At 34.5% G+C, this 26,870-nt stretch overlaps 1 protein-coding gene across 1 annotated transcript in view; it reads left to right on the top strand.

The window, feature by feature from the left end:
- LOC143203476 (uncharacterized) overlaps nucleotides 1-26,870 on the top strand; it is a 175,847-nt gene that overhangs the window by 144,378 nt on the left and 4,599 nt on the right. Inside the window, exons 4-5 of the mRNA XM_076415649.1 lie at nucleotides 21,379-21,452; nucleotides 21,949-22,023. Of these exons, the coding sequence (XP_076271764.1) occupies nucleotides 21,379-21,452; nucleotides 21,949-21,985 (111 nt within the window). The 3' untranslated portion in view covers nucleotides 21,986-22,023. The remainder of the gene's footprint in view (nucleotides 1-21,378; nucleotides 21,453-21,948; nucleotides 22,024-26,870) is intronic.

Genomic DNA, 26,870 nt, shown 5'->3' with positions numbered 1-26,870 from the left:
GACAAAGTTTGGTATAATGAACTGTCATTCAAACAAAACAGACGCTTCCTTTATTCATATTACCAGACTGTATGGTAATATGAAGATGAAAAGCCATTACACAATCGAAGAACAAATCAAGGGGCGTAAATTACAGTAGTTTGAAATGAATGGCGAAGAAATTCACTTAGACTTCTCTAGCGAAATCGACTTTTTCGATGAAAGACGCAAAGAGATTATTCGAAAAAGGCATCTAAAAAATAGGATACTAACATCTGATCATCAACAGTGCAACAGATTTGATGAATAGTATTTGAAATCAGTGCATTCATAGTAACGTATTGATTGAAATGTAAATCCACGTATATCAAACCTAGTATTAATTTATAATCAGTTTTTTCAGTTGCAAAAGAAACTAGTTTCGTACGGATTATCGACGAATTAGATGAAGTTTATTCACGAATTTACATATATTTAATGTAAGGTGTTTTTACTAAACAAACTACAAGGAATATTTTATAAACAAGGTTAAGCTATACTAATGTCCTATAGAATATTTAGTATAGTTACAAGGCAACAGAACACTTCACCACTCCAACCATTTTTTTTTTCTTACATTCGTTCGTTTTTATCTATATAAAACTAATTTCATTTAGAATATCTGCACATATAGTAAATATGTGATTTTATATATCGAAAAAACTCATATATGAAAGTTAACTCATTAAATTTCACGGTCCATTCAGAAAGAAAAAAATCTAAAGCGTATTTTATTTCAAAAATTATTTATATTAGGTGTTTGCATATATTTTGATATTTTGGTTATTTATATAATATATATATATATATATATATATATATATATATATATATGTACTAAGAACTTCTTAATTGATTTTTAACTTATTTTCCGGACTGATAGTGATGAACATTTTGATTCAATATAATGTTGGCATTCCTTAAATGTTATAAGTGAATTCAATAGAATTTTATGCGATGTAATATAACATTTTTCCTGAATTACATATAAACTAATACAATAATATCAGATTATTATGTTAGACTAAATATAGGCATTCGAAAAAAACACAAATACAGAACTAAAATTTAACACTAATCAAAAAATATAGAGTAACAAAAGCTATTTTGTAATTGTAAATTAACTGAAGCATAAACCGCATCAGACACCATAAAAATAACTTCAAGTATTTTTTTAAAATCTCCAGCAAGTCAACATTAAATACATAATGAACATTTTCATAATGTATTATATGGAATATTATATTAAATTAATTTATTTTTAAGAGCAAAACATGCAAAATATTTACGAAACAAAAAAAAATCGATATAACCCGGGCCCCCTGATATTTATCCCTTTTGATTCATTCCAAAATTACGTAAATGTTTAGCGAATAAAATTCTATATTTTAATAAAAGCTATATTGGATTTTAGTATTAAATATATTCAAGAGATATTTTTAAAATGTTTATCGAGCCAAGTTCATTAAACATTGCGATTTTTATATTAAAATTAATATTTAAAATATATAAAACTGCTTATTATATTAAACCATTGATGACGTGCAGGACGATATATGAATTATTTTTTTATTACTCTTATTAGTTACACAATCTGTCCAGAGGGCAATAAGTATTTCTAATCTTTATATTATAGATATATACATGGCATGTAGAAAATCACTTCATTAAGTGATTTCCTGTATAAAATATTATTTTAATTAATTAGTCTAAATTCTAAAGTCTATACATGTCCAATAAACAGATCGGATGATACTACACATTTTAGTCTACGCACTACACTGTCAATTCGCATATTTAGCTGATTAGCAAGTTCATTAAGATGACTGACACTCTTTCGAAGTACTTCACAAGAAACGTTGAATTACAGTCGTTATTGGGTCTAGAGGAATATCGCGTTGTATCACTTTATTTGAAATATAGTACGGAGAATCAACAACGGCACGCAACACCTTATTTTGGAACCGTCGAATGATGGATATATTTGATTTGCTAGCGGTACCCCATTGTTTCCATATAACCAAATAGGCTTGAGTATAGATTTATACAATAATATCTTGTTATCTAATGATAACTTGGATTTGCACCCGACAAGCCTATACATTTGGTAGAGTTTAAGTCCAAGTTGTTTCCGTTTGGCGAGTATGTGCGTCTTCCTAGTTAGGCGTCGATCTAGGTGCATACCAAGATATTTAACAATATTTAACAAGAGAGTTAACAATTATTGATATAGACTGGTGGACATGTTCTTCTAAGTAGCGTAAAATTTATATATTTTTTTATTATTATTTAATTATTACATTGTTACTAGTCGTTTCCATCTAACCTACAACTTGTCTGTATGATTACATAAATCTAGGTATATAACTAGGAGGACCCATCGGCCCTATCTCAGTCTCTGGTGAAATAATGTTTATACATGTCACTGCTGTATTTTTTATTATATGCACCTCACTACACAACACTACCCAAGATCAGATGGTTTGATTCTTTTGAATTTCTGTCCTGTTCTGGTGGTATCCAAAATGGCTGCAATACCTCAATATGCTCATGAGAATGGAGTCTTTCCTCATGTCCTCTTGCAATTCTCTTGATTTCTTGACTGACTGTGGATATCTGAAGGTCTCTATGTAGGTAATCAGTCCTATAGTATTTGGGTGCACCCACAATACCTCTCAGGACTTTGTTCTGAAAAAATTGCATTTTATTTATGTTACTCTTTGCAGAATATCCCCATAATTGAACTCCGTATGTCCATATAGGTTTCAATATTTGCTTATATAATAGCAATATATTATGTAGTGATAATTAGGATTTCAATTCCAGTTCTTTTCTTTTCTTCTTCATACGTTCCATCCAGCAAAGTTTTGCATCAAGATTCATTCCGAGATATTTAGCGTTGTTGCTATATGGAATGATAGTATTATTTAATGTTATTGGTGCTTGTAGGGTCTGTTTGTAGCTGAACTGCACATGCACAGATTTACTTTCATTAGTTTTTATTTTCCAAGCTTGTGTCCAATTCTTTATACTATTACTTGACTGCTTCTTCACTATTGTCTCCGACAGCTATAATCGCAGGATTACTAGGTAAAATTTATATAACTGAATTTTATTTCGTTGGCTTTAATATACTATATTTTCAGCAACATTTGTTTTTGATTTAGGTGTGTTTGTAAGTTGATTGATGCAATGCCTGGCTATGTTATTTTTGTTATAGGTAGATAAGCTGTGTGCAGGCGATACGGTACTGGACCTAGTACTCTATCTTGCGGAAGTCCTGAATATATTGCATGTAATTCGGTATGTTAATCGCCTTGTTTTACAGTAAAAATATATGAACATATATCTCTATCCTCTATCTTTAAAATGTTATCTAATTATGAAAAAACTTTGAACTCCTCTCATAAATACCGTCTTAACTCTCAAACTCAACACCTTATACGTTTTTAATGGGATATCTGCCATAGTTCCCGGCATAATCGTCTAAGTGATCCTAGGAGACCGTGAAGAACAAAAAAAGTGCCGCCGAGCGAAAGTTCAGCAGCAACGGGAGGCCCTTATCGTCATTTTTACCCGTAAAGTTTTTCAATAAAATTTTAATGCGAACCTGGGCCCTTGTTTTAAAACGAAACGAATAAATAAGAATCGATTTTTTTTCTCCTCCAAGATACTGTCACGGTTCTGGCATTCTGGGTCGAGACAATTTCGTACGAACTATAATTTGCGATTAATGTGCAGGCAGTGTGAAGATTTTAAAGATCAAGAAGCGAATTAAGGGTTTAATAAATCCTTATTGACCAGTAATTATCCGTACTTATTTTTCTTAAAAAGTAGAGGTGGTTTAGTGTCGTGAGAAATTAAGAAAATCTTATTTATGTAGAAACGGGTGATTATTTTGACTCAAATAACCTTGTTCTTTACTTGTACATCATAAATATTCTTTCAATGACGACACACGTTAGTCACAGATGTTGTATTCCTCGAACATTGGCTTTTTCTTTGTATGGAATAACTTATTTTGTAATATGATCACAATAACATCCAATTTTATTTTTGATTTTTTTAAAGATATAACAAAATTGCAGCGCCACGCATATATATATATATATATATATATATATATATATATATATATATATATATATATATATATATGTATATGTATATATATTATATGTAAACATAAAATAAGCTGCAGCCTTATTGAGAATACAACATACATATCTCCTGACAAACATAATAAAAAATTTCATATTTACTTAGTACTATCAATTTATGTATTAATTATATTATTATTTAAGATGTATTAAAGTTCCTATCTTTTTGTTCCTTCATGCTGAAAACAGACTAAGTATATATCTGTTAATGTTTTATTTACTTGTTCAACATAAAGGTATATAGATGCAAGTGATAATTATGTTTACAATATAATTATGAACATTGTGGATTGGATAATTAATTCAGAATAACAAAGCTCAGAATTACACTCCTATTTTGGGAAAACAGAGGAGTTAAATAGACAGATAAAGATCTATTAACAATATAATAAAATAATCATGAGGTAGTGTAGTTGCCTATAAAATCAGTCTCTACTTATTGGTCTACAAATTGTATTATTTTATTTTGTATTAATGTATTTTTTAACATACTTGTTGAAGAGTGAATTTTTTGACTGCATTGAATGGCTTTGCACTAAAACTTTTCATATAGTAGAATCACATTTCATTCATCAACTGTGGGTAATATTTTCTTGATTTTTTCTTTTGTATTTCTGTAAACGACAGCATACATATATATGAACGCAAATACTCTATACAAATAATTCCATACTTACGAGATAAAAACAAAGGAATGGAAGTAAGGTAGATTAAAGATGTGCATGTACATCCTTAATCTAGCTAACTTGGGCTGGTTGACTTGATCAGTGCATTTTTGAAATAGAGCTGGTAATTTCTTCCAAGGACAACTCGTTTCGTTTTTATTTCCCCCCATACAATGGGTACACAGCACTTTTGAGACATTAAATAATAATGATTATAATTCAGTCATAAAAATTCTATCGTACTCTGTGTCAGTGTAAACTGAAACAGAGTACGATAGCATACGTTTAGGAAGAGTTCAGTGGCCTACACATGGATAGGAGACACATGGATAACACACTTTGGCATAAACAATTGATATTAAAGATAGTGTCGGTTATTCACGGTTTTGGTTGTTTACAGTACCGTATGAACCCTGGATTGGTGATGGTAGTAGTACCAATGCAAACAACTCAATATTTCCATTCGGAATTACCGCTGAAATAATTTTATCAATTTGTTAATGTTTATCAAATCGAATTACTTGCATATCGTAAAAATGAGGTTATTTTTGCCCATAGAGTTAGAATGCGATCTCCCCTGTATAGAATTGTAGCCAAATTGTATTCGTCTATACCACACGAGGGCGCACCTGCTGGTTTATTACTACAGGGGGTTAGAAAATTGATTTAAATTTATTTATATTACAAGGGGAAATTGAAAAATATAATTTTAATAAAATATTTTATTTAAATAGTAGTTTGACACTCAAATTAATTAAAGTACGTTCCTGGTACCATTTAATAACACTAAGAAAATATAACATAATATATATATATATATATATATATATATATATATATATATATATATATATATATATATATATATACTTGCAATATTACGCATATATACTTAGTTATTAGTCTTTTTCATTATTGTTCATTATTTCATTGTCAATTATACTGTTTGGTTATTATCAGGATGAAGCTGAGGGCTCAGATTCGTCTATTTCAAAAGCGAAGGAACATATGTTATAATTTTTAGTTTCCAAACCAGTGAAAGGTAGTATATTTGTACATACTTTTAATTTTGTGATATAGGCTCCAATATTTAACTCGTACCCATATTTTACTTTTCAATAGTTTAAGGGAAATGACCTATGAGTATACATCTATGATGTAGATTTTAAAGAATTTAGGAATTACGCCCTGGTTAGGCAATAATATTTCAATGAATATAATTAAATTCTCATTGTTATGTTCTTTCACCGTTCAACAAGTCGCATCTTCTTTCATTAAAATGAAATAGTATTTTGAAGTACCTTAATAGATTTTGAGTTCTGAACCGTGACAGGGTTTCATAAAAAATATATTGCTCAAATCGCAGATATATCCCAGACCTATATCAGGAAAGATCTTGTCGCATTATTTTCTATTGTTTAGTTTTATCTAATTCTGCTAAAATAATTAAATGGATAAAGGTTTAGACAATTAGAATGTTATGTTGTAATAACCCTATTAATAATTTCAATAATTCGGTATGTACAAACGCAAACGAAATTGCACTAGTATTTTAATTTAATAGAAAATCATTTCGAACGCTAACATTGTAATATTTAGATTTTTTATGCTTATATAAACATGATAAATATTTTAATTAAAATTAGTTGCGCTCGGACAAGCCAAAAAAACCTCACCGTTAAATACTAATTAGTTATATTAAATTTTAGCTTTCATAATTTTTACACTTGACTACCATTGATTTTGAATTTCGTTTTATGATTTAATGCGAATTTAATTTCCTACTAATTTCTGTTTAATAGTGTCTTAAACAGTCGCAAGATTTTGCTGATTTTGGGCGATCACAACTAACACATGGGTCGAAAAGTCCCAGGGCACACGCAGTTGGTGCACTTACATCCTTTTCACTTAGTACTAACCTTCTAAAGAAAGCTGCTAAAATGTCATGATATTCTACTCATAAGTTTCTGAGTTATTGTGGTAAGAGTGACACTACTTTACTACGTTATTTCCAAAACAATTTATCAGAAACAATTTCGTATTTTAAATTAGCACTGCTTCTTGATTGGAAAAAATACTGCGCAATGAAAGTGCTGAAAATCTTTTTCGTTCCTCTTGAACACTATTTTTTGTCATCAAATCCTATTTTTTTCATAAACTTGTTCTCGAATATTTTCTGAAAAACAGTTACCATAACCTCAATTATGTAAAACTGCAATTTATTTCATTCAGTCTCCATATTTCCGATAATTAAAAGTTCGCTTCGGCAACAACAGAACGCCAGAAAATTAATTTAAATACGCGTAGACGGAACGTTTTAATGAAAACTCCTTGTCGGCGTTTAATTGGTCGAAAATGAACCAATTTCCCATTGATCTATCTTTTGATTGATTTTGCATAACATTCTATCGCGAACTAGCGTTTAATACAGAACCGAAAAGAACGAACCAGATGGGAGCGTTTGATGTTTTAATTGTGCTTCCTGAGTGTTATTAGTTTAAAATTTGCGGCGTCGAATTCGGATCGAGACCGAGAAAGCAGAATGTTATTTGCCGAAATAACTAATTAAATTAATTGCAAATAAGCAATTAATTATTTCAACTACGTGAAATATTATCCATAATTATTTTGATGGATATAGAGTTGAATTTTGCTCTTTTAATGCTATTCTCATGTAGTCTATTCAAAGTTATTTTGTATATACGTCATCTAAATACGTGACTTCAAAACGTCGCAATGTTGTCGCATCAAATCTGTTTTAAAAATTGAAAAGTCTCCGTCCTGGCACATATGTTCCATATCAACAAAACATCCATATGTTTTTAGTTAGCCCTAACCCTCAAAACGTGCGTGTATAAATTTGACAGCTGTCGGATCATTAGGCTGTGAATTATAGCATTTTGAGTGAAGCAACTTTTGTTATTATGGTAAAAATGGATAAAAGGGAATTTCGCGTTTGCTTTTTGCTTTTTGAAGGAAAAAAATACAGTTGAAGCAAGAACTTTGCTTGACGCCGAGTTTCCGAACACTGCCCCAGGAAAATCAACAATCAGTGATTGGTATGCTAAGTTTAAACGTGGTCAAATGAACACCGAAGACTGTGAACGCAGTGGACACCCAAAAGAGGTTGTTACCGACGAAAACATTTAAAAAATCTACAAAATGAATTTTAGAATGACCGTATATTAAAATTGAATGAAATAGCAAACACTCTTAAGATATCTACTGAACGTGTACGTCATATCATTCACGAATATTTGGATATGAGAAAGTTCTCTGCAAAGTTGGTGCCGCGCGAGCTCATTTTTTACTAAAAACAACGAAGAGTTGATGATACGGAGTAGTGTTTGAAGATGATCAAGCATAATAAATCCGAGTTTTTGTGTCGATATGTGACAATGGATGTAACATGGCTCCATCATTTCACTCCCCAAGTCTAATCGATTATCATCCGAATGGACTGCACACGATGAACCCGCTCCAAAGCGTGGGAAAACGCAACAGTCGGCAGGCAAGTTTATGGTATCTGTATTTTGAGATACGCATAGAATAATTTTCATTGACTACCTTAAAAAAGGAAGGACCATCAACAGCGACTATCACATAGCGTTATTGGACCGCTTGAAGGACGAAATCGCCAAAAAACGACCGCATTTGAAGAAACAGAAAGTGTTGCTTCATCAAGACAATGCACCGTGTCACAAATCAGTAAAGACGATGGTAAAAATCCATGAATTGAGCTTCAAATTGCCTCCTCATCCACTGTGTTCTCCAGATCTGACCCCCAGCGACTATTTCCTGTTCTCAGATCTTAAAGAGAATGCTCACTGGGAAGAAATTTTCGTCGAATAAAGAGGTAATCGCCAAAACTGAGGGCTATTTTGAAGCAAAGGATAAATCGTACTACAAAAATAGTATCGAAAAGTTGGAGGGTGGCTATAATCAGTATATAACCCTTGAAGGGAATTATGTTGAATAAAAATAATTTTTCCAAAAAAATTTGTTTTACTATCGTAGGACGGAGACTTCTTAATTGATCTATTAATACCCACCAGATACGCAGCATCGCCTTATTTGTAATCAATCCACGTTCTACTTGTCTCGACCACGGCGTCATTCGAACAGCAATTTCCTATATATTACACATTTGTTATTTCCTGCTATTAATTTTTTCAGAAAAATGTTGATTTTTTTATACCGCTCATTTTATTACATTTTTCTTCTGATGCAGTTTAAAGTGGTAAATGAGATTTTATAAAAAGATTATTTATGAGGAAGTTATTATTGAACATAAGAAAACGTTAATTTAGTCTTTCCATAACCATTAATATCCTACGACCTTTATTTAATAAGAACTATTCAAAAAAGATACAGTTTCATAGACTCGTCACTTAACTCGAACATCACTTAACATATGAGATGCTTACAGCGTGGTTGAAAAAAATATTCGTAAGCACAGATTGGAATGAAATAAAAATAGAAATAAACCAATTACTTTTATGATGTTATGTTATTGTTATCTTTCAAATATGTTTAAGATCATTACTCCATTCTTTTTTTTTTGACACAGCCACTTACCAATTTAGAATTATTTAAAATGAAATGATCCGAATAACACAGATAATCAAACAATTATCTCCGCCCTTTCCTCTCTCAAAATTAACATGGGAATAAAGTAGTTCATATCCGCTTGTTATCACTGATAGAAAAACAGTCACATTTGCCTAAAATACCACATGTACCGGATTTTTTGTTCGAAACAAGTTATATCATTTTCAAGAAAATGGTAAAGATTATTTATTAAAAATATTGGGCATTTAATTCTATACATTTTGCCCATCTGGCAGGCACTTTATGGATGTCGTCCCAAAAAACTGTTTGTTCTTTGAGCAAAACCATTCATCGAGCCATTTTGTAACTTCTTGGAAATTAGTTGAAGCGCGCGTCCCATTTATGTGAATAGTTGATAGTCGTACGGGGCAAGGTTTAGAGAGTACCGCGGGTGCGATGATAAGTCCCATCCAAGCGCTTCCTTGACCGGTTTTGCTTTACGAAACGGCTCTTTCCTCTTGTCGTCCTGTAAGACTGTTACCTGTGATCTATAAATTATTCGAAAGACTATACATTAAGAGACTCAAAATAGTCGCTGAGGAAAGAGAAACACGGAAAAATAGAACAAATACATTTCTCGATAGTTGTCAGGCCTTCCACAAAGTGTAGCACACTGGGCTGCATGTTAAATTGAAAAAGCTTTTGCCCCATAGGCACTTTCAACTGCTGAAATCGTACCTCACAGACAGATATTTTATTGTCAAACAGGGTGGCGAATACGCTGACCTACACCTAATTTGGGTATTCTACGGAGAAGTGTTCTTGGCCCAATGTTATATCTATTGTATACAGCTGACCCACCGACCTCAAGAAATACTACTGTTGCAACATATGCTGACGACACAGATAACAAGGTTTTGCTGTATAAGTCAATACTTAGACCCATTTCGACTTATGGTATTGAATTGTGGGGTACTACTAGCGAATCTAACATAGATATCCACCAGAAGTTCCAGAATAGAGTGTTGCGAGTCATCGCCGATGCCCCATATTACGTTACGTACACTTACTGGAGTGATTTTCTACATGCCAGGATAGTTATGTTATATAATTGAAATCTTATAATAATACGTATTGCCCACAAGCAAATTGTTGACGTTCTAGGAGATTAATAAAAAAAAACGAAACGGCTGATTATCATATTAATGATTATTATAATTATATAATATGATTATTATAGTTTTTTGGTCATTGCATGGTTCAAATACATTAATTGTTATAGGCAGCGATCACTATTAACTATTCCACCAGATTTCATCTGATGCAAACATGGCTTCCGATCATACCTTTGAAGCAGCATCTCACAGACTATTTTTCGATTTTCCATTTGCCTGTCCATCCAACAAGTGATGTGACGCCTATCTTCCCATCTATTGTATTTAGCCTCATAAGTCGGTTGCTAATCGTTTCTTTCGTTGATATTTAGCGCCAGGGTTGTTTATTTTTATTTTAAATTGAGTTTGTGTTGGGTCTTAATCCAATAACTCTTAGAGTTTCGCATGCTCAGATTGTTTCGTTCTACCAGAACGTTCTTTGTCTAACACATCGAAATCATCATTTTGAATTTTCGAAACTAAAAACTTTGTGTTTTCAGGCACGAAATTTGACATTTGCAAAGAGGTATAAGTCTATGGCGGTGTTACTTTCTCAAAATATAAAATATAAAGCTTTGAAGCTTGATGTCTGTAGAATAAAATGACATATGTATCAAAGCATAATATTACATACTTAATCATGATTTATTAGAAAAACCGGTAATGATTTTACGGTACATCTGGTAGTCATTAAAATTTTAATTCGTTTGATTTTTGAGTATATATTAGTTCGACTATTTTGCGACTGTTTTCAGTCAACGGTCCCCAACGCTAACGCTAGGAATAGATATTTGTTAAAAATCCCATTAGCTTACGTGTTTAGTTAACATAATTACTTAAAGAATAAAAAATGAAACGAAGCAAAATATATTCAAATTCTAATAAATACAAATCTAAAACGAAATTGTTTCTAATTTCCTTGAATTTATTTCCAACGACCACAACAAGAACGAAATATTGTATCTCAGCTTGTTACATAAAACAAATTCACCCGGACCGCCAGAAAAAAAGCGATCCTCTAAACGGATATGGGGCTATTACGTATAGTCAACTAAAAACATCATATATAACAAAGAGTTTTACCGGAAAAAAATCGTATACAACCAACAAAAACCGATTCTAGCTACGCCGATATAACAAAGCTACCTCTCGCATTCCTTTCACTTTGTATATTTCGAATTCGTAAACCGATCAATTTAATAAAAAATATATCCCCTACGATACAATGTTCACATAATTGATCGAATTTTTTACACAAAAACCCGGTTATTCTAAATATCATTTCCTATTCCGTGCGTGAGATACCGCATACTCGCTCATATTTCGAAAATTAGTCTTAAAGGTCGCCCCGCATTACGAAGCGAAAAAAATCAGACTTGGGCAATCGCCGTGGGACTATTAACATATCGAATCACATACATATTTTAGATAAATTTGATTTATATTCCCATTATTGCCAAAGAGCGTCTTGCAGCGCCCTCCCACGAAGAACATCTTAACCAATACTCTCTGTTAAAGGAGAAATTTATAGTAAGAATAGCGCCCTCTGTTGGACGAAAAGCCTAACGAACAGATAATCAATATCTCAAGGCTAACACGCCATCTCGTTATTACGACTCTAATTAGTGGGTATAGGCAACCCCTAAAACAGGACAATTTTTCTTTGAGTTAATTTTGAGCGTTTTCTGTTCTAACTAAAACCTGCTATAGTGATCCAAAATGCATTATTACTCTTTGTAAGTATTAAGTAGGCGGCTTGGTTGGCGCAGTGGTAAAGGCGACAGGACGGTCCTCATACTGTTGCGATAGTCACGGTTTCAAATCCTGAGGGGCATGGTCGTACATTTATGTTTGTGATTATTTAACATTTCTGTTTGTTCTTAGTCAAGAGTACAAAATCCGACAAGGAACAAGAATCCCAATCACAGTCTGGTCACCAGTTGCTCACTCGCCAGTCGGTAGGCTTAATGCCGAGGACCGGGGCTCGGAGTCCACGTTGAACAATAGCTCTAGTCCAGTTAAACCCTAGTTAGCAAAAAAGAGATTCTCAGATATAATAAAAGAAAATATCCCATGTTCCCATCTGCTTGCGAGGAAAAATAAGACATTGTCGACCCCCTCTCCCCCCAAACCGTCTTGCCTAATAAACGAATAGCTCCGAATGAGAAATAAACACAATGCTGTAAGGATAGGAATAGAAGAATAGTATAGAAAATTGTTTATGCAGAGTGTGGTAATAAAGGCAAGAACATGGCGAGCGAAAATTATAATAAATTTAAAAAATAAATAAGCTCATCAAGGTAAGGAAGGTAGGGAAGAGCAATTCAGGACCAGTAAGTTTAGAAAATTGTGGAATATGAATCAATTGGAGGTCTGATAAGTAAGGAAGCGGAACTGGACGAAGAATCTGAACAAGCTTAACCGAATCTAAAAAGAGGAATCTAGCATTTATAAATTGAGTAATTGGCATAAGTTTATCTGTAGGGCAGTTGATGAAAGCAAGAGAGCGTCGACAGGAGTGAGCTGCATAATATAATAAAGGTCTAGAACAGAAAATAGACCAATTACTCAGATAGTATGTTAATATATACAAACTGTGTTCTTTGTAACGTCATTCTGACTCCTCATACTCTTCTAGTCACTATTTTGTGGTATTAAAATACGACACTGTAAAAGTAATGTTTTTCTTAAACGAATACCTGCAATAGTAGCTGTACTTTAGTTTGACGGTTGAATAAGACGTTGCGTTCTCCACAAATCTCGTTCAAAATATCTTAACGGATTAGTTATGTATTTAACTTAATTTTATTACTAATAGGAAAATTCCTCTCAAGAAATGTACATTTTTTAATTAATGAATACTAATTTCACTCCTTTTCTTGTTGACGCTACTTTTTTTATTGTATAACTAAGTAACCTGGTGAACTTCGTGTCGCTTACATCTAACAGGTCAATTGAAAAGTCCCCGGACTACCATAGTAAAACAAATTTTTTTTTGGCAAAATTGGTTTTTTTTATTCAACATAGTTCCCTTCAAGGGTGATACACTGATTATAGCGACCCTCCAATTTCTCGATACCATTTTTGTAATACTATTTGTCCTTTGCTTCAAAATAGTTTCGGCGATCACCTCAGACTTAGCATACCAATCCTTGATGGTTGATTTTCCTAGGGCAATTTCCGGAAACTCAGCATCAAGCCAAGTTTTCGCTTCAACTGTATTTTTTCCCTTCAAAAAGCAATATTTTATCAACACGCGAAATTTCTTTTTATCTATTTTTTTCACAATAACAAAAGTTGCTTCACGAAAAATGCTAAAATTCACAAACTAGTAATCTGAAAGCTGTCAAATTTAAAAGGTATAAGCGTCTACAAAAAGAAAACATATGGATTTAATTCTAGTAGCGCCATCTATGTGTCAGGCCGGGGACTTTTCAATTGCCCTGTTATGTTTCTGGCTATGAAAAAAATCTAATAGGTCTGGACTTTTATTTGGATCGGTCGGTCAATAAGTTGAATTTCCCGTTAATATGTGGTTAGATTTCAGTTCAACGGCTGCTTTATGTCATTCATTGACTTTAATTGTTGTTATTCTAGACCCCCAAAGCATAGATTTTTAACATTGAAGTTGCCAGCAATTATATATTTTTCTTCTTAGTTGTTTCGTACGTTCAGGTAATTTTCCTTTTATTGATTGTTTCTTGTTGGGCAGTAAATTGCAGCTAGTATAATCCGTTATCCCCTTAAATTAATTGCTACCACCATCACTCGAGTCCCGTTACTTCGTCGTGAAAAATATTATCTTTAGTTATTATTGCACCTCCTCTTTTTGCGATATCAGCCGGATGTGTTGTATGATAAAATGTATATCCACTAAATGCAATGAAGGTTTAGGGTAAATGATGTGGCTCGGTGAGTGGAGGTAAAACGAAATGAAACAGTGGTGTTTACATTATGTGACCGTTATTTATTGGCTATATAAAAAAATTAGAAAAACACAATTAGATAAAACGGATGGCAGTGTTACCTGGAGTCGAGGCTTGGGCAGTCGATGGTGGCACGTCTAAACCAAACGATGGCTGAGTATTGAATGAATCGAAATACCCTTCAATAACATCTCAGAAAACGTCTCGGGGTTGCCGCCAGCTATTCGTTATCGGGTTCTAGTTGGCGCTGCTGGCACCCCGCCCGTGTTCAACATCTGGGATTATATTTCTGGGTATTTTGTAGACCGTTATTCCACGATGTAAAATTCGACATGCCTCAAGGTCACTATAAAGGAATCGCTTGTTAGGTGGGTTTCAGATATTAGACAAAAATGTATTTTTTGTAATTCCGTGAATATCTGTAGATCAGTGTGTTGCTGTTGAATCCCATTAACATTCCTAATTGCAATTCTAATATCTTTATTTACCATTTCTACTAGTTGAGGTGACGGCCTCTTTCAGGGTATGATATTAGTATTTTTGATAATGGTGTTAATAACAATTCGTTGATTGTATCAAACGCAAACTGCCCTCAAGAGTTATTTCTGAACATAATAAAATTAGGAGCAGTAGATGGTCCCGACTATTCCCGGATCTAATAACTTCATTCGGTATTTTCCCGTTCGCAGATTGTTGTTGGGGGCCCGAACATAAAAAAAGGAGAATCCCCCCCGAAAGGCATATAGCAAGTTACGACTAATGAAAAGAAAAGATAATAAATCCGTGACGCGTCCGGGGTTGGAGCGCGTCAAATGGGGCGTGCGGCCCTGTATCCGAACCGGTTCTTTGTCTGTCGATGAGGGTGCGGGGGAAAAATGACGGCCCGGGGGCGAAAGAAAATCTTGTTTTATGGGCTCGCTGATCCGTCCGGAGACGGCGTCGGAGGGAACGGAGCTTTGTGTCAATAGGTTCGCCTTCGGCCCTACACTAAAAAGCAATTACAACGAGCAAACATGGTGTGTGTCGCTGGGTAAACACCTGTGGCTTGGGGTGATCTCCCGCGTTGATACCACAATAGTTTTTGAGGTTATAAATGGCAATAAGGGACCGTTTCGACGCGTATTAATGTTACGACGCATGCAAGTCGGATGGTACAAGAAATAGGGGTTTAAAAGGTGATTTGAAGCTGTATTCGAGCGCGAAATGTCGAGGGATGGCAAAAAGTTTCTTTTGTAGTGTTTTTGTTGCTCGATTTGGCCCTTTCCTGTCATTAAACAATTCAATAAAATTGGTTTAACATGCCATATATGTTTGTTTTCAAGTGTTGAAAGTTTGAATTATGTTGGATTACTTTTGGACCTAAATGTCACCGGTCAATAACAGGTCAATTCAAAAGTCCCCGACCTGACACATAGATGACGCTACTAGAATTAAATTCATATGTTTTTTTATGTAGCCATAACCCTCAAAACAGACAGTTATCGGACCATTAGTTTGTGAATTATAGCATTTTGAGTGAAGCAACTTTTGTTATGAAAAAATAGATAAAAAGGAATTTTGCGTGTTGATAAAATATTGCACTTTGAAGGGAAAAAATAAAATTGAAGCAAAGACTTGACTTGATGTCGAGTTTCCGGACACTGCCCCAGGAAAATCAACCATCAAGGATTGGTATGCTAAGTTTAGACGTGGTGAAATGAGCATCGAAGACGGTGAACGCAGTGGGCGCCTAAAAGAGGTTGTTACCGACGAAAACATTAAAAAATCCACAAAATGATTTTGAAGGGCCGTAAATTCAGTGAAATAGCGGACACTCTAAAGATATCAACTGAATGTGTACATCATATCATTCACGAATATTTGGACATAAGAAAGCTCTGTGCAAAGTGGGTGCCGCGCGAGCTCACTTTTGACCAAAAACAACGACGAGTTGATGATTCGAAGCAGTATTTGAAGATGCCCAAGCGTAATAAACCCGAGTTTTTGCGTCGATATGTGACAGTAGATGAAACATGGCTCCATCATTTCACTCTGAAATCCAATCGACAGTCATACGAGTACACTGCATACGATGAACCCGCTCCAAACCGTGGGAAAACGCAACAGTCGGCTGACAATCTTGTGGCGTCTGTATTTTGGGATGCTCATGGAATAATTTTTCTTAACTACCTTGAAAAAGGAAAAACCATCAATACCGACTATTACATAGCGTTATTGGACCGTTTGAAGGATGAAATCGCCAAAAAACAGCCGCATTTGAAGAAAAAGAAAGTGCTGCTTCATCAAGACAATGTACCGTGTCACAAGTCAGTGAAAACGATGGCAAGAAATCCATGAATTGGGCTTCGAATTATTTCCTCATCTACCGTATTTTCCAGATCTGGCCCCCAGCGAATATTTCCTGTTCTCAGATCTCAAAAGAATGTTCACATCTTTGTTGGGTAGCAGAATTGCTAGACCTCAATATAAAATTGACCCACTATGGGGAATTTTAGAGCATAGGGTGAGGAGTGGATTTACAGCACCAGCATCATCGCAACAATTAGGATTTCATCCGTTGGAACATTCCGCTAAACAGATTAGCGCTGAGAAACATGAAAAAATCATTATTTAATAATTTCTATTTTTCTAAATTGATTTTTGGTAACTTAATAAACTAAAACGCTTTTACTTCTACTCAATATCGAGGAAATCACCTGTACGTAATGTTTTAAGAGAGAATAGAATCGGATAAATCCGGCAGTCACGACGAGACCAATAGAAATTCCGACTAAATGTCTTCCGCCGTAGCGGGAGTGGGGACCGGCGACGGGCCATCCCCTCCCCACCCCGCCATAAATATCTTCTGCCGTGACAAAGTCGCCTTATAACGAAATTGGAGGAAATTGGAGGCCGGGAGATTGCTTGCGTAGCGATATCTGACAATTTGATTTATCCCGAAATCGTTCGATGTGAATTTTAAATTACCCATTTCGGTTTAAACACAATTATCGGGACCGACTTAATAAATTTCGATAAGGATCTGACTCTGCTGAAATCTGCCGCGGCGTTACATAAAAAACGGAAAGCTGTTATTTTCTATCGGTTCCTACTGGCTTGTAATACGCCAGATGATTGTAATAAATAATCACAAAAATATTGAATTATAATAATATACTATAGAGAGATTACTAAAAATACATTGTGACTTATAGTATATCCAAATTAGTAGTGAACTCACGTCATCACAATTAATCACATCGAAATGGTTCAATGTTGCCTCATTTAACGTTGACATTTCACGCATATTAATTCATTTTACCTTTGATATAACAACACTCCCATATAAATAAAATAATTTTCTTTTTCTTTAGTTTGTTTCCTTATTGTGTTTTCTGATATCACTGCATTTTTCCTTAGTGTGTTCTGTTAGTACCTCTGTACATGTTTCTTGATAAAATTGGCTTGAAACATTGCATTCTCTCTAATGCGTTTACCATATCTGCAAAACAGTTAGTATTCTCTGCTTATACATTTTAACCAAGTGCTCATGTATATTCTAAACAATCATACATATTCCTATAAACATAAATGTGTCACACTCTACAGTACAATTTCCTACAGTTATAGTATACTAGCGACCCGCCCCGGCTTCGCACGGGTGCAATGCTGATACTAAATTAAATACACTACAGAAAAAATATGAACGTTGTATATAAAAACATAGCGGCCCGCTCCGACTTTGCACGGGCATAAAATATATATGCCTATGTCACTCAATGAAAACATGATTAAAATCGATCCAGTATTTTTGGTTCATTCATTACTGCCCTTGGCCTGCACGCATTAAATTTGGAGTAAAACAATTCCTCTTCCCCTATACTTACTATGAAGATTTCCTGCTATCTTTGGAATATCTAAATTCATACAATTTTTATTACATTACACATTTTTAAACGCAAATTTTAAATTTGTAATATCTCCGAAAATATTTGTTCAATTTACATGCTGTAAGGAACCATATTGATCTATATTAATTGCACACTGTATTTAAGGTACTTAATTCGATAAGGATTAATGCCGTATTGCTTAAAATAGCTTCGTAAATAAGCCATTTTCTCACGTAAAAAGTAAATAATAAAAATGGTTAATGTGGGTTATCCCTAAAAGATAAACATATACCATCGCGGACTTTTTTGTAGACCTTTTTATGGTGTACAATACTGTAGTACATTAATTTGATCTAACTCGTAGGGTTAGGCAGCGTTTTTGCTAATTGCTAAATAAGCCTAAAAAAATAGGTTAATTTACGACATCACGTTAGAAACCTCTAAAATTAGCAATGTTGCCTTAGTATATTATGCATGTATTATACATATAAACCTTCCTCTTGAATCACTCTATCTATTGAAAAAAACCGCATCAAAATCCGTTGCGTAGTTTTAAAGATTTAAGCGCACATAGGGATATAGGGACAGAAAAGGCGACTTTGTTTTATACTATGTAGTGATTAATTATTAACTCACCTTTTTCGATTTTCCTTTAGTTGTTTCCACTGCCATCACCCTGTCTTGGCAATGTCAGAAATCATAATCTCAAACCCAGAAGATTTATTCACTCACTGTCATATTCTGAGCCAGCATTCAAGCCAATAACTATGTCAAGCTGTCAATATCCAATCAACACTAGTTCACAATGCAACCAATTGTCAATTTCTTCTTCTCTATTTCTGATAGAGTTCATCCAACCGAAGGGTGCTATTGTAGATAATCCTCTCCACATATCCAAACAGTTCTTGCCTGTATATCTTTCTGGACCTGAATATCTACTGTAATAATTCTTTGTCATATCCTATAACAATTCGATTTGATGGTATATGCAGTGATAGAAAGAAAGACTTTACATTCCATTCTATTTATATATTTATTTATTTATCCAATTATCTTTATCTATTTTATTTTCTTCTATTTTATTATTTAATCGTATATTTCCCATAATTCTTAAATTAGTATTAAGTTGCAACTATAAAATATAAAATAACACTTTTATCAGCCAGAGACTGATGCCAAAGTGGCCAAAGTTACTGATGTGTAATTATGATCTGCGGATGATTTCAAGCATAGATAAACTCCAGTGAAAGTGGTTTCTGCTGGCCCTTGGTGGCAGCGTATCCAGTGTGTAACCTTTAGCTTTTTCTTTTGTGTACATTGCACGTTCATTATAGTTGGAGCTGGAGAAGTAAGTGCACAGTTTCCACGAGTGTTGCTTATTTATTTATTTATGTCATCACACTCTATCTTAGCATAGTTCTCATAATAGTTAACAGGTCAATTAAAAAATCCCCGGTCTGACACAATGGCGCCACTAGAATTAAATCAATATGTTTTTTAGCTAGCCGTAAGCCTAAAAAATTACGTGTATAAATGACAGCTGTTGGATCATTAGTTTGTGAATTATAGCATTTTGAATGAACCAACTTTTGTTATTGTGAAAAAAATGGATAAAAAGGAATTTCTTGTGTTGATAAAATATTGCTTTTTGAAGGGTAAAGATACAGTTGAAGCAAAAACTTGGCTTGATGCCGAGTTTCCGGACATTGCCTCAGGAAAATGAGCATCGAAGACGATGAACGCAATCGACGCCAAAAAGAAGTTGTTACCGACGAAAACATTAAAAAAATCAACACAATGATTTTGAATGAGCGTAAATTGAAACTAATTGAAATAGCAGACTCTCTAAAGATATCAACTGAACGTGTACATCATATCATTCATGAATATTTGGGTATGAGAACTCCCAGTGTAAAGTGGGTGCCGCGCGAGCTCTCTTTTAACCAAAAACAACGATGAGTTGATGATTCGGAGCAGTGTTTGAAGATGACCAAGCGTAATAAATCTGAGTTTTTGCGTCGATATGTGACAGTGGATGAAACATGGCTCCATCGTTTCACTCCGAGGTCCAATCGACAGCCATCCGAGTGCACTGCACACGATGAACCCGCACTAAAGCGTGGGAAAACACAACAGTCGGCTGGCAAGGTTACGGCATCTCTATTTTGGGATGCGCATGGAATAATTTTTATTGACATAGCGTTATTGCACCGTTTGAAGGACGAAATCTCCGAAAAATGGCCACATTTGAAGAAAAAGAACGTGCTGCATCACCAAGACAATGCATCATGTCACAAGTCAGTGAAAACGATGGCAAAATCTATGAATTGGGCTTCGAATTGTTTTCTCATCCACCGTATTCTCCAGATCTGATCCTCAGCGACTATTTGCTGATCTCAGATCTCAAAAGAATGCTCACAGGGAAGACATTTTCGTCGAATGAAGAGGTGATCGCGAAAACTGATGCCTATTTTGAAGCGAAGGACAAATCGTACTACAAAAATGGTATCGAAAAGTTAGAGGGTCGCTATAATCACTGTATCACCCTTGAAGGGGATTATGTTGAATAAGAAAAACTAATTTTGCCAAAATAATGTGTTTCACTATGGTAGGCCGGGGATTTTTAAATTAACCTGTTATATTATCTCTTGTCTGCTATTACTGCGGTCTTATTATTCATTTTCCACTATTGTTGATCACTATGGACTAGAATTGTCCATAATCCTACCATGACGGTTATTCCGTCATTGCTATTGACTAACATTGTCATTGTCTGTTATTAATATTATCTATACCATTCAATAGACCATTTGTCCATTCATCAGTACCATTACTTTTCGGTACCTTTACTTATCAGTACTGTGATTCGTCGGCAGGTTTATGTACCTGTATTATTAGTTGCCAATAATATTAACTTCAATTAAATTATTATATTTCATTATTAATCATCAGTAAATCAATTATTTTGTGTATTTTAAGTTTCACCCTTGTCATTGAAAATTGGTTGTTCAAGTACGTTTTCATTTTATTTTCAGAACTGTCACCCGACCAACTCGTTAATAAGTCTCGCTCGCTTGGACTTGGCTTTATTTATTATGCCATATATTGGGTAAGTAGATGTTAAATCATTTATTTTTTATCTGTGTTTTTATTGATGTAAAATGTTAAATTGTTTTTTATTGACTTATTAATTGTAATACGTTCTGATTTAAAATTAGCTCTACAATTGTTTTTGCGTAAAATTCGTAAAATCAGTTCTCGTTTCCAAATTATATCATGTGGATCGACAAAAAAGTTGTTCAGATTGGGGATGGTCGCAATTTTGAATAAACAATCAATCAAGATTTTTCAATGCTTATCTGCAAGTTATCTGAGAGTTCTTTGAGAGTTTAAAATATTGTCTTCGAATTATTTTTATCCTCAGGCCTTTTTTGTCATTGACATCAAAATGAACATTTTTAAATCGTTAAAACCAATTGTCTGGTGGACTTGGATACCTCTGATCACGATACCTAATAGTATAACTAATATCTAATAATATCCAGCTTATTTTCCAGATTTAGCTCTCTGACTTTTTATGACTATAAAAATGTTTTTTATTTCAGTGTCCGAAAGTGTTCGGGTATTCCGCAAACTTATTGAACGGCCTACTATAGACCATGAAGTCTAAAATTAATAAGGTAATTATCAATGTTCTTGCAAGTTTATAATATAATCAGACTGAAAATTATGAAACCCTTTATATTTCCTGCGATATTATACTTTTATCCGCACAGACCCGTGGAAATCTCTTCCTCGAAACTTTTCCACCATTTACCATGCAAATACTCCAATCAAGAACTTTACCTCCGCTAGCCAGGTCTCCCGGTGTACTGACGCTTTCGACTTGTTTGTTAACAAAACACGCTTATTACCATCAAACACGACGCAAAACTGTTTGGACAGATGCATCAGTCTTCTGCTGGATAGATACGGAAAGTTTGACGGGCAAGGAAGTCGAATGCATCGAAAAAGTGGGTACAGGGATGGCTTGCACTACTGGAGTTATTTTCATGTCATCCGTTAGGGGCTTACGATGCCGTTGATGTCTTCTGCGGTGGATGTTAACGAAATGATTTTCAAAATCATTATAGCAATGATAACATAGGTTTGCAATAAAGACTGTTTGAGTATTTTTATCTAATTGTTATGATGAAAAAAACTTTGACGACAAAATTTTTTGCATAACTTCATCAAGAAGAACCGTCAAAATAGTTTTGCTTTACAACGGTGGTTCCGTACACCTCAAATAAGCCTATAAAAAAGTGGAATTGATTCTTCACAAATTAAAATGTGAAAAGCATTGTCGGCATGCGATTTTAATAGTGTGGATATGTTGCTGGAAGAACAAGCTAGCTTTACCGAATCCCCTTACTTTTTGTCGCTATCGGATAGCGGAGACCGCGAATCACTTTAGGAAATTTGATGAATAGATGAAGCAATTTGTAATATGACTTGCCAAAAGATGTAAACTGCTTCAAATGACTATTTTTGAAGTTTCGAGGTCTCTCAAAAGCAAATATGAAGGAAGATATTTTCGTTGAACCAGGCATGGCTTATGACTGATCTACAATTCATCACGATCATGACGGATCCTCAAAATGAAGGGTGGATTGCTTTTAAATAAGACCCTAACTATAGACAAATCGGCAAAATAATTCTAAATGCGTTTCAAGCTTTAGGTTGCTTAATGAATGCAAAACTATATTTTCTTCATTACCATCTCGACTACTTCCAGGAAAATGTAAGAAATGTGGATGACGAGGCAAGGTGGACATTTTCACCATGACATTGAGAAAAAATACCAAGGAAAATGAACCGTACCATACTACTGTTGTGCGCTTCAGAAAGATCTTGAAAATTCTCCCCACAAGCAAAAATAAACAAAAAGGATCCTCAATGTGAAAAAGAACATATTTTAGTGTGTTCTTGTGAACGTATATTAGATACAAAATTACTTATCGTTAATAGTTGCTAATAGTTCTTAGAATTTTGTTTTGCAGATCTGTGTAATTATTCTAATTAATGTGATTGATGTTAATTTTCAACTATTTACAATTTAAATTAATTATCTAGTTGCCTCTTTAGTTTTTAATAAAACATAGACAGATATGTAGCTATTAGTATAGAATAAAACCACAACAATCGATAATTGCATGTATCAGACATAGTAAACCCAAACTTTTTAATTACTTGTATGTAAAATGACAGTTATTATTCGGTGAAAGCATATACTTTTTGTTGAGTTTTATCTTTTTGTGGCAGTTAATACTTTTTAGATATATTACACAATGAAAATATTTTTGAATATATAGATCTGCGAAATGTGAGATCCGTGGATAACAAATTATCATACGTAAATTTATTTTCAGAACTGTATCAACTTCATAGCATCGTATATTACGTCAATTGAAAAGTCCCCAGCCTGATACATAGATAGCGCTACTAGAATTAAATCCATATGTTTTTAGTTGACCCTAACCCTCAAGAGATGCCTGTATAATTTTGATAGATGTCGGATCATTAGTTTGTGAATTATAGCATTTTGAGTGAAGCAACTTCTGCTATTGTTAAGAAAATGGATAAAAAGGAATTTCACATCTTGATAAAACATTGCTTTTTGAAGGGAAAATGTACAGTTGAATCAAAAACCTGGCTTGATGCCGAGTTTTCGGAAACTGCCCCAGGAAAATCAACCATTAAGGATTGGTATGCTAAATTTAGACGTGGTGAAATGAGCACCGAAGACGGTGAACGCAGTGGACGCCCAAAAGAGGTTGTTATCGACGAAAACATTTAAAAAATCCACAAAATGATTTTGAATGACCGTAAATCGAAATTGAATGAAACAGTAGACACTCTAAAGATATTAACTGAATGTGTACATCATATCATTCACGAATATTTTGGTATGAGAAAGCTCTGTGCAAAGAGGGTGCCGCGCGAGCTCACTTTAAAAAAAAACGAGTTGATGATTCGGAGCAGTGTTTGAAGATGATCAAGCTTAATAAACCTGAGTTTTTGCGTCGATATGTGACAATGGATGAAACACGGCTCCACTATTTCACTCCGAAGTCCAATCGACAGTCATCCGAGTGGACTCCATACGATGAAGCCGCCCCAAAGCGTGGAAAAACGCAACAGTGGGCTGGCAAGTTTATGGCGCCTGTATTGGAATGGAATAATTTTCATTGAGTACCTTGAAGAAGGGAAGACCATCAACAGCGACTATTATATAGCGTTATTGGACTCCAAGACAATGCATCGTGTCACAAGTCAGTGAAAACGATGGCAAAAATCCATGAATTGGGCTTCGAATTGCTACCTCACTCACCGTAGTCTACAGATCTGTTCCCCAGCGACTATTTCTTGTTCTCAGATCTCAAAAGAATGCTCGCTGTAACAAAATGGCATCAAAATGTTAGAGCGTCGCTATAATCAGTGAACTTGTGAACGTATTTAACATAATAATATTATGTCTCCAGTACCATAATAATGTTTCTTAGCTGTTCTCTGTTCAGCTCAGTTCATTCTAATTTCTTGCGAACAAAGAGGGCTGACGATTCTTTTTATTCTCGAATTTTATTAATCTACTTTGGGATGATATTTTCGCGTATATCATATTTTTCTTCCACTACTGCATATATGCCTTCACGGCTATATGTTCGCCCTTCTTCGGAATTCCATAACCGTGTGGCGGCCATGTGAACGTATGGAAACAGAAAATTGATCTCCTTCTAATGCAAGTCCGTTCTTGGTCATTCGGATCAATATTACCACGTTTAAATCGTTGAAACTAAGATCGGCAGTTGAAATACAAGAGAACACATAAGTAAGCACCTGATATATAAAAATAAACTGAGTTTGAAGTTACTTATTCTCGTGGATATACGAGACAAGCGCCAGTCTTAAAATGTGCAAATTGCGACGGCATCGCTTCGCTTTCTTCCGAGGGGTACCGAAACGAATTTCCGACAACTTTAGAAATCCCCGTAAAACTATTAAAACCTTCCTAATTAAACAGAAGAAGCCGGATCTCCTACAAAGACCCACCACTTGCCGACACTTTTACATCTCCTACACACCTCTCGCCTCCGTATCTCCCCCTTCCCCCCGGCTCGAGTCGATCTCAACAAGCAAACTTTCGCAAATTTACAATTCAAATGCACCACTCGAAAACCTCTACCCTATAACCGCTATACCCCCTCGTCCACCTCCTCGAGCGGACCCCTCCGGAGGAGTCTTGTTTATTACATAGGGGAGGTGCAGCTCCGAAATTGTTTTGACAGATGCATCGACCCCCATCCTGGATGACGGGGTGCAGAGACGCGTCGACCTCGGCCGAACACAACCGAATCTATTGTTTGATAATGATTGTTATGTAATTGTTAAAAGCAAAGTTTGCTTTTTTTATTTTTTTACCTACTAGCTGACCCCACAAACGTTATCCTGCCTGAGCTATTGAACATTCTAATAGAATACTTAAATTTAATTTAATTAATGTATTAATTTCTCTAGAATATTAACATTCGGACTGAAATTTCCCGAGCCTAACACTAGTTTTTTTGTACTCATCGATTTTTCAGTTAGTACTGGCCTTCAAAAGAAAGCTGTTAATATTTTATGATATTCTACTCATACGTTTGTGAGTTATTGCGCTAAGAGTGTCACTACTTTTATTATTTTCAAAATAATAAATCAAACCCAATTTCGTTTTTTAATTTTACACTCTTTCTTGATGGAAAAAAATTCCGTTTAAGCGAAGCAATGGCATAGAAAATGTTATAAGTACTCGGTTCCATTAGAAACAACAATAAATAGTTGGTTTGCTGACCGAGAATGAGGTCGCAAAATGAAGTTGTGTGAGTTAGCTGATATCGTAACGATGTCAAGAGAATATGTTGATTTTATATTGGATGAGCTTTTGTCTATTAGAAAGTCCTGTTCAAAGTGGGTGCCGCGTTTGATCACAGTTGACTAAAAACAAGAACGTGTTGATGATTCTGAGCAGTGTTTGGTCATGTTTAAACGTAATAAACCGTGATTTTTACTTCGGTATGTGATAATAAATAAAACATGGATCCATCACTTCACTCCGGAATCAAGACGATCGTCAGCTGAGTGGCCTATTTTGAGGCAAAAGATAAATCGTCCTACAAAAGTGGTATTGAAATGTTATAGCAGCGCTGGAATGATTTTGTGGTTCTTGATGAATATCTCATTGATGAATAAAGCAAATTTTAAACAAAACGAACGCGTTTTATTTGTTACGTCGGGACTTTCCGGCCCATGTGTTATATACTTTAAATTATCTGTCTATGAGAATATTCAATTCGAGCACTTTTACATCACAATTAAACGGCACATACAACATGCAATTAGTAGTACGAGAAGTTGTACAACAGGTTGAATAGACAGTCGATGAAGTCAGTTACTTTACATTTTGTCTACATAGTTAAACGGCCCATACACCATGCAATTTGTCGTA

This window comes from Rhynchophorus ferrugineus, unplaced genomic scaffold (genome assembly GCF_030347505.1).
Source record: "Rhynchophorus ferrugineus isolate W39M unplaced genomic scaffold, kcgeb_rfMv2 rfM10, whole genome shotgun sequence".
NCBI lineage: Eukaryota > Metazoa > Arthropoda > Insecta > Coleoptera > Curculionidae > Rhynchophorus > Rhynchophorus ferrugineus.
This window is presented reverse-complemented; position numbering and strand designations above follow the sequence as displayed.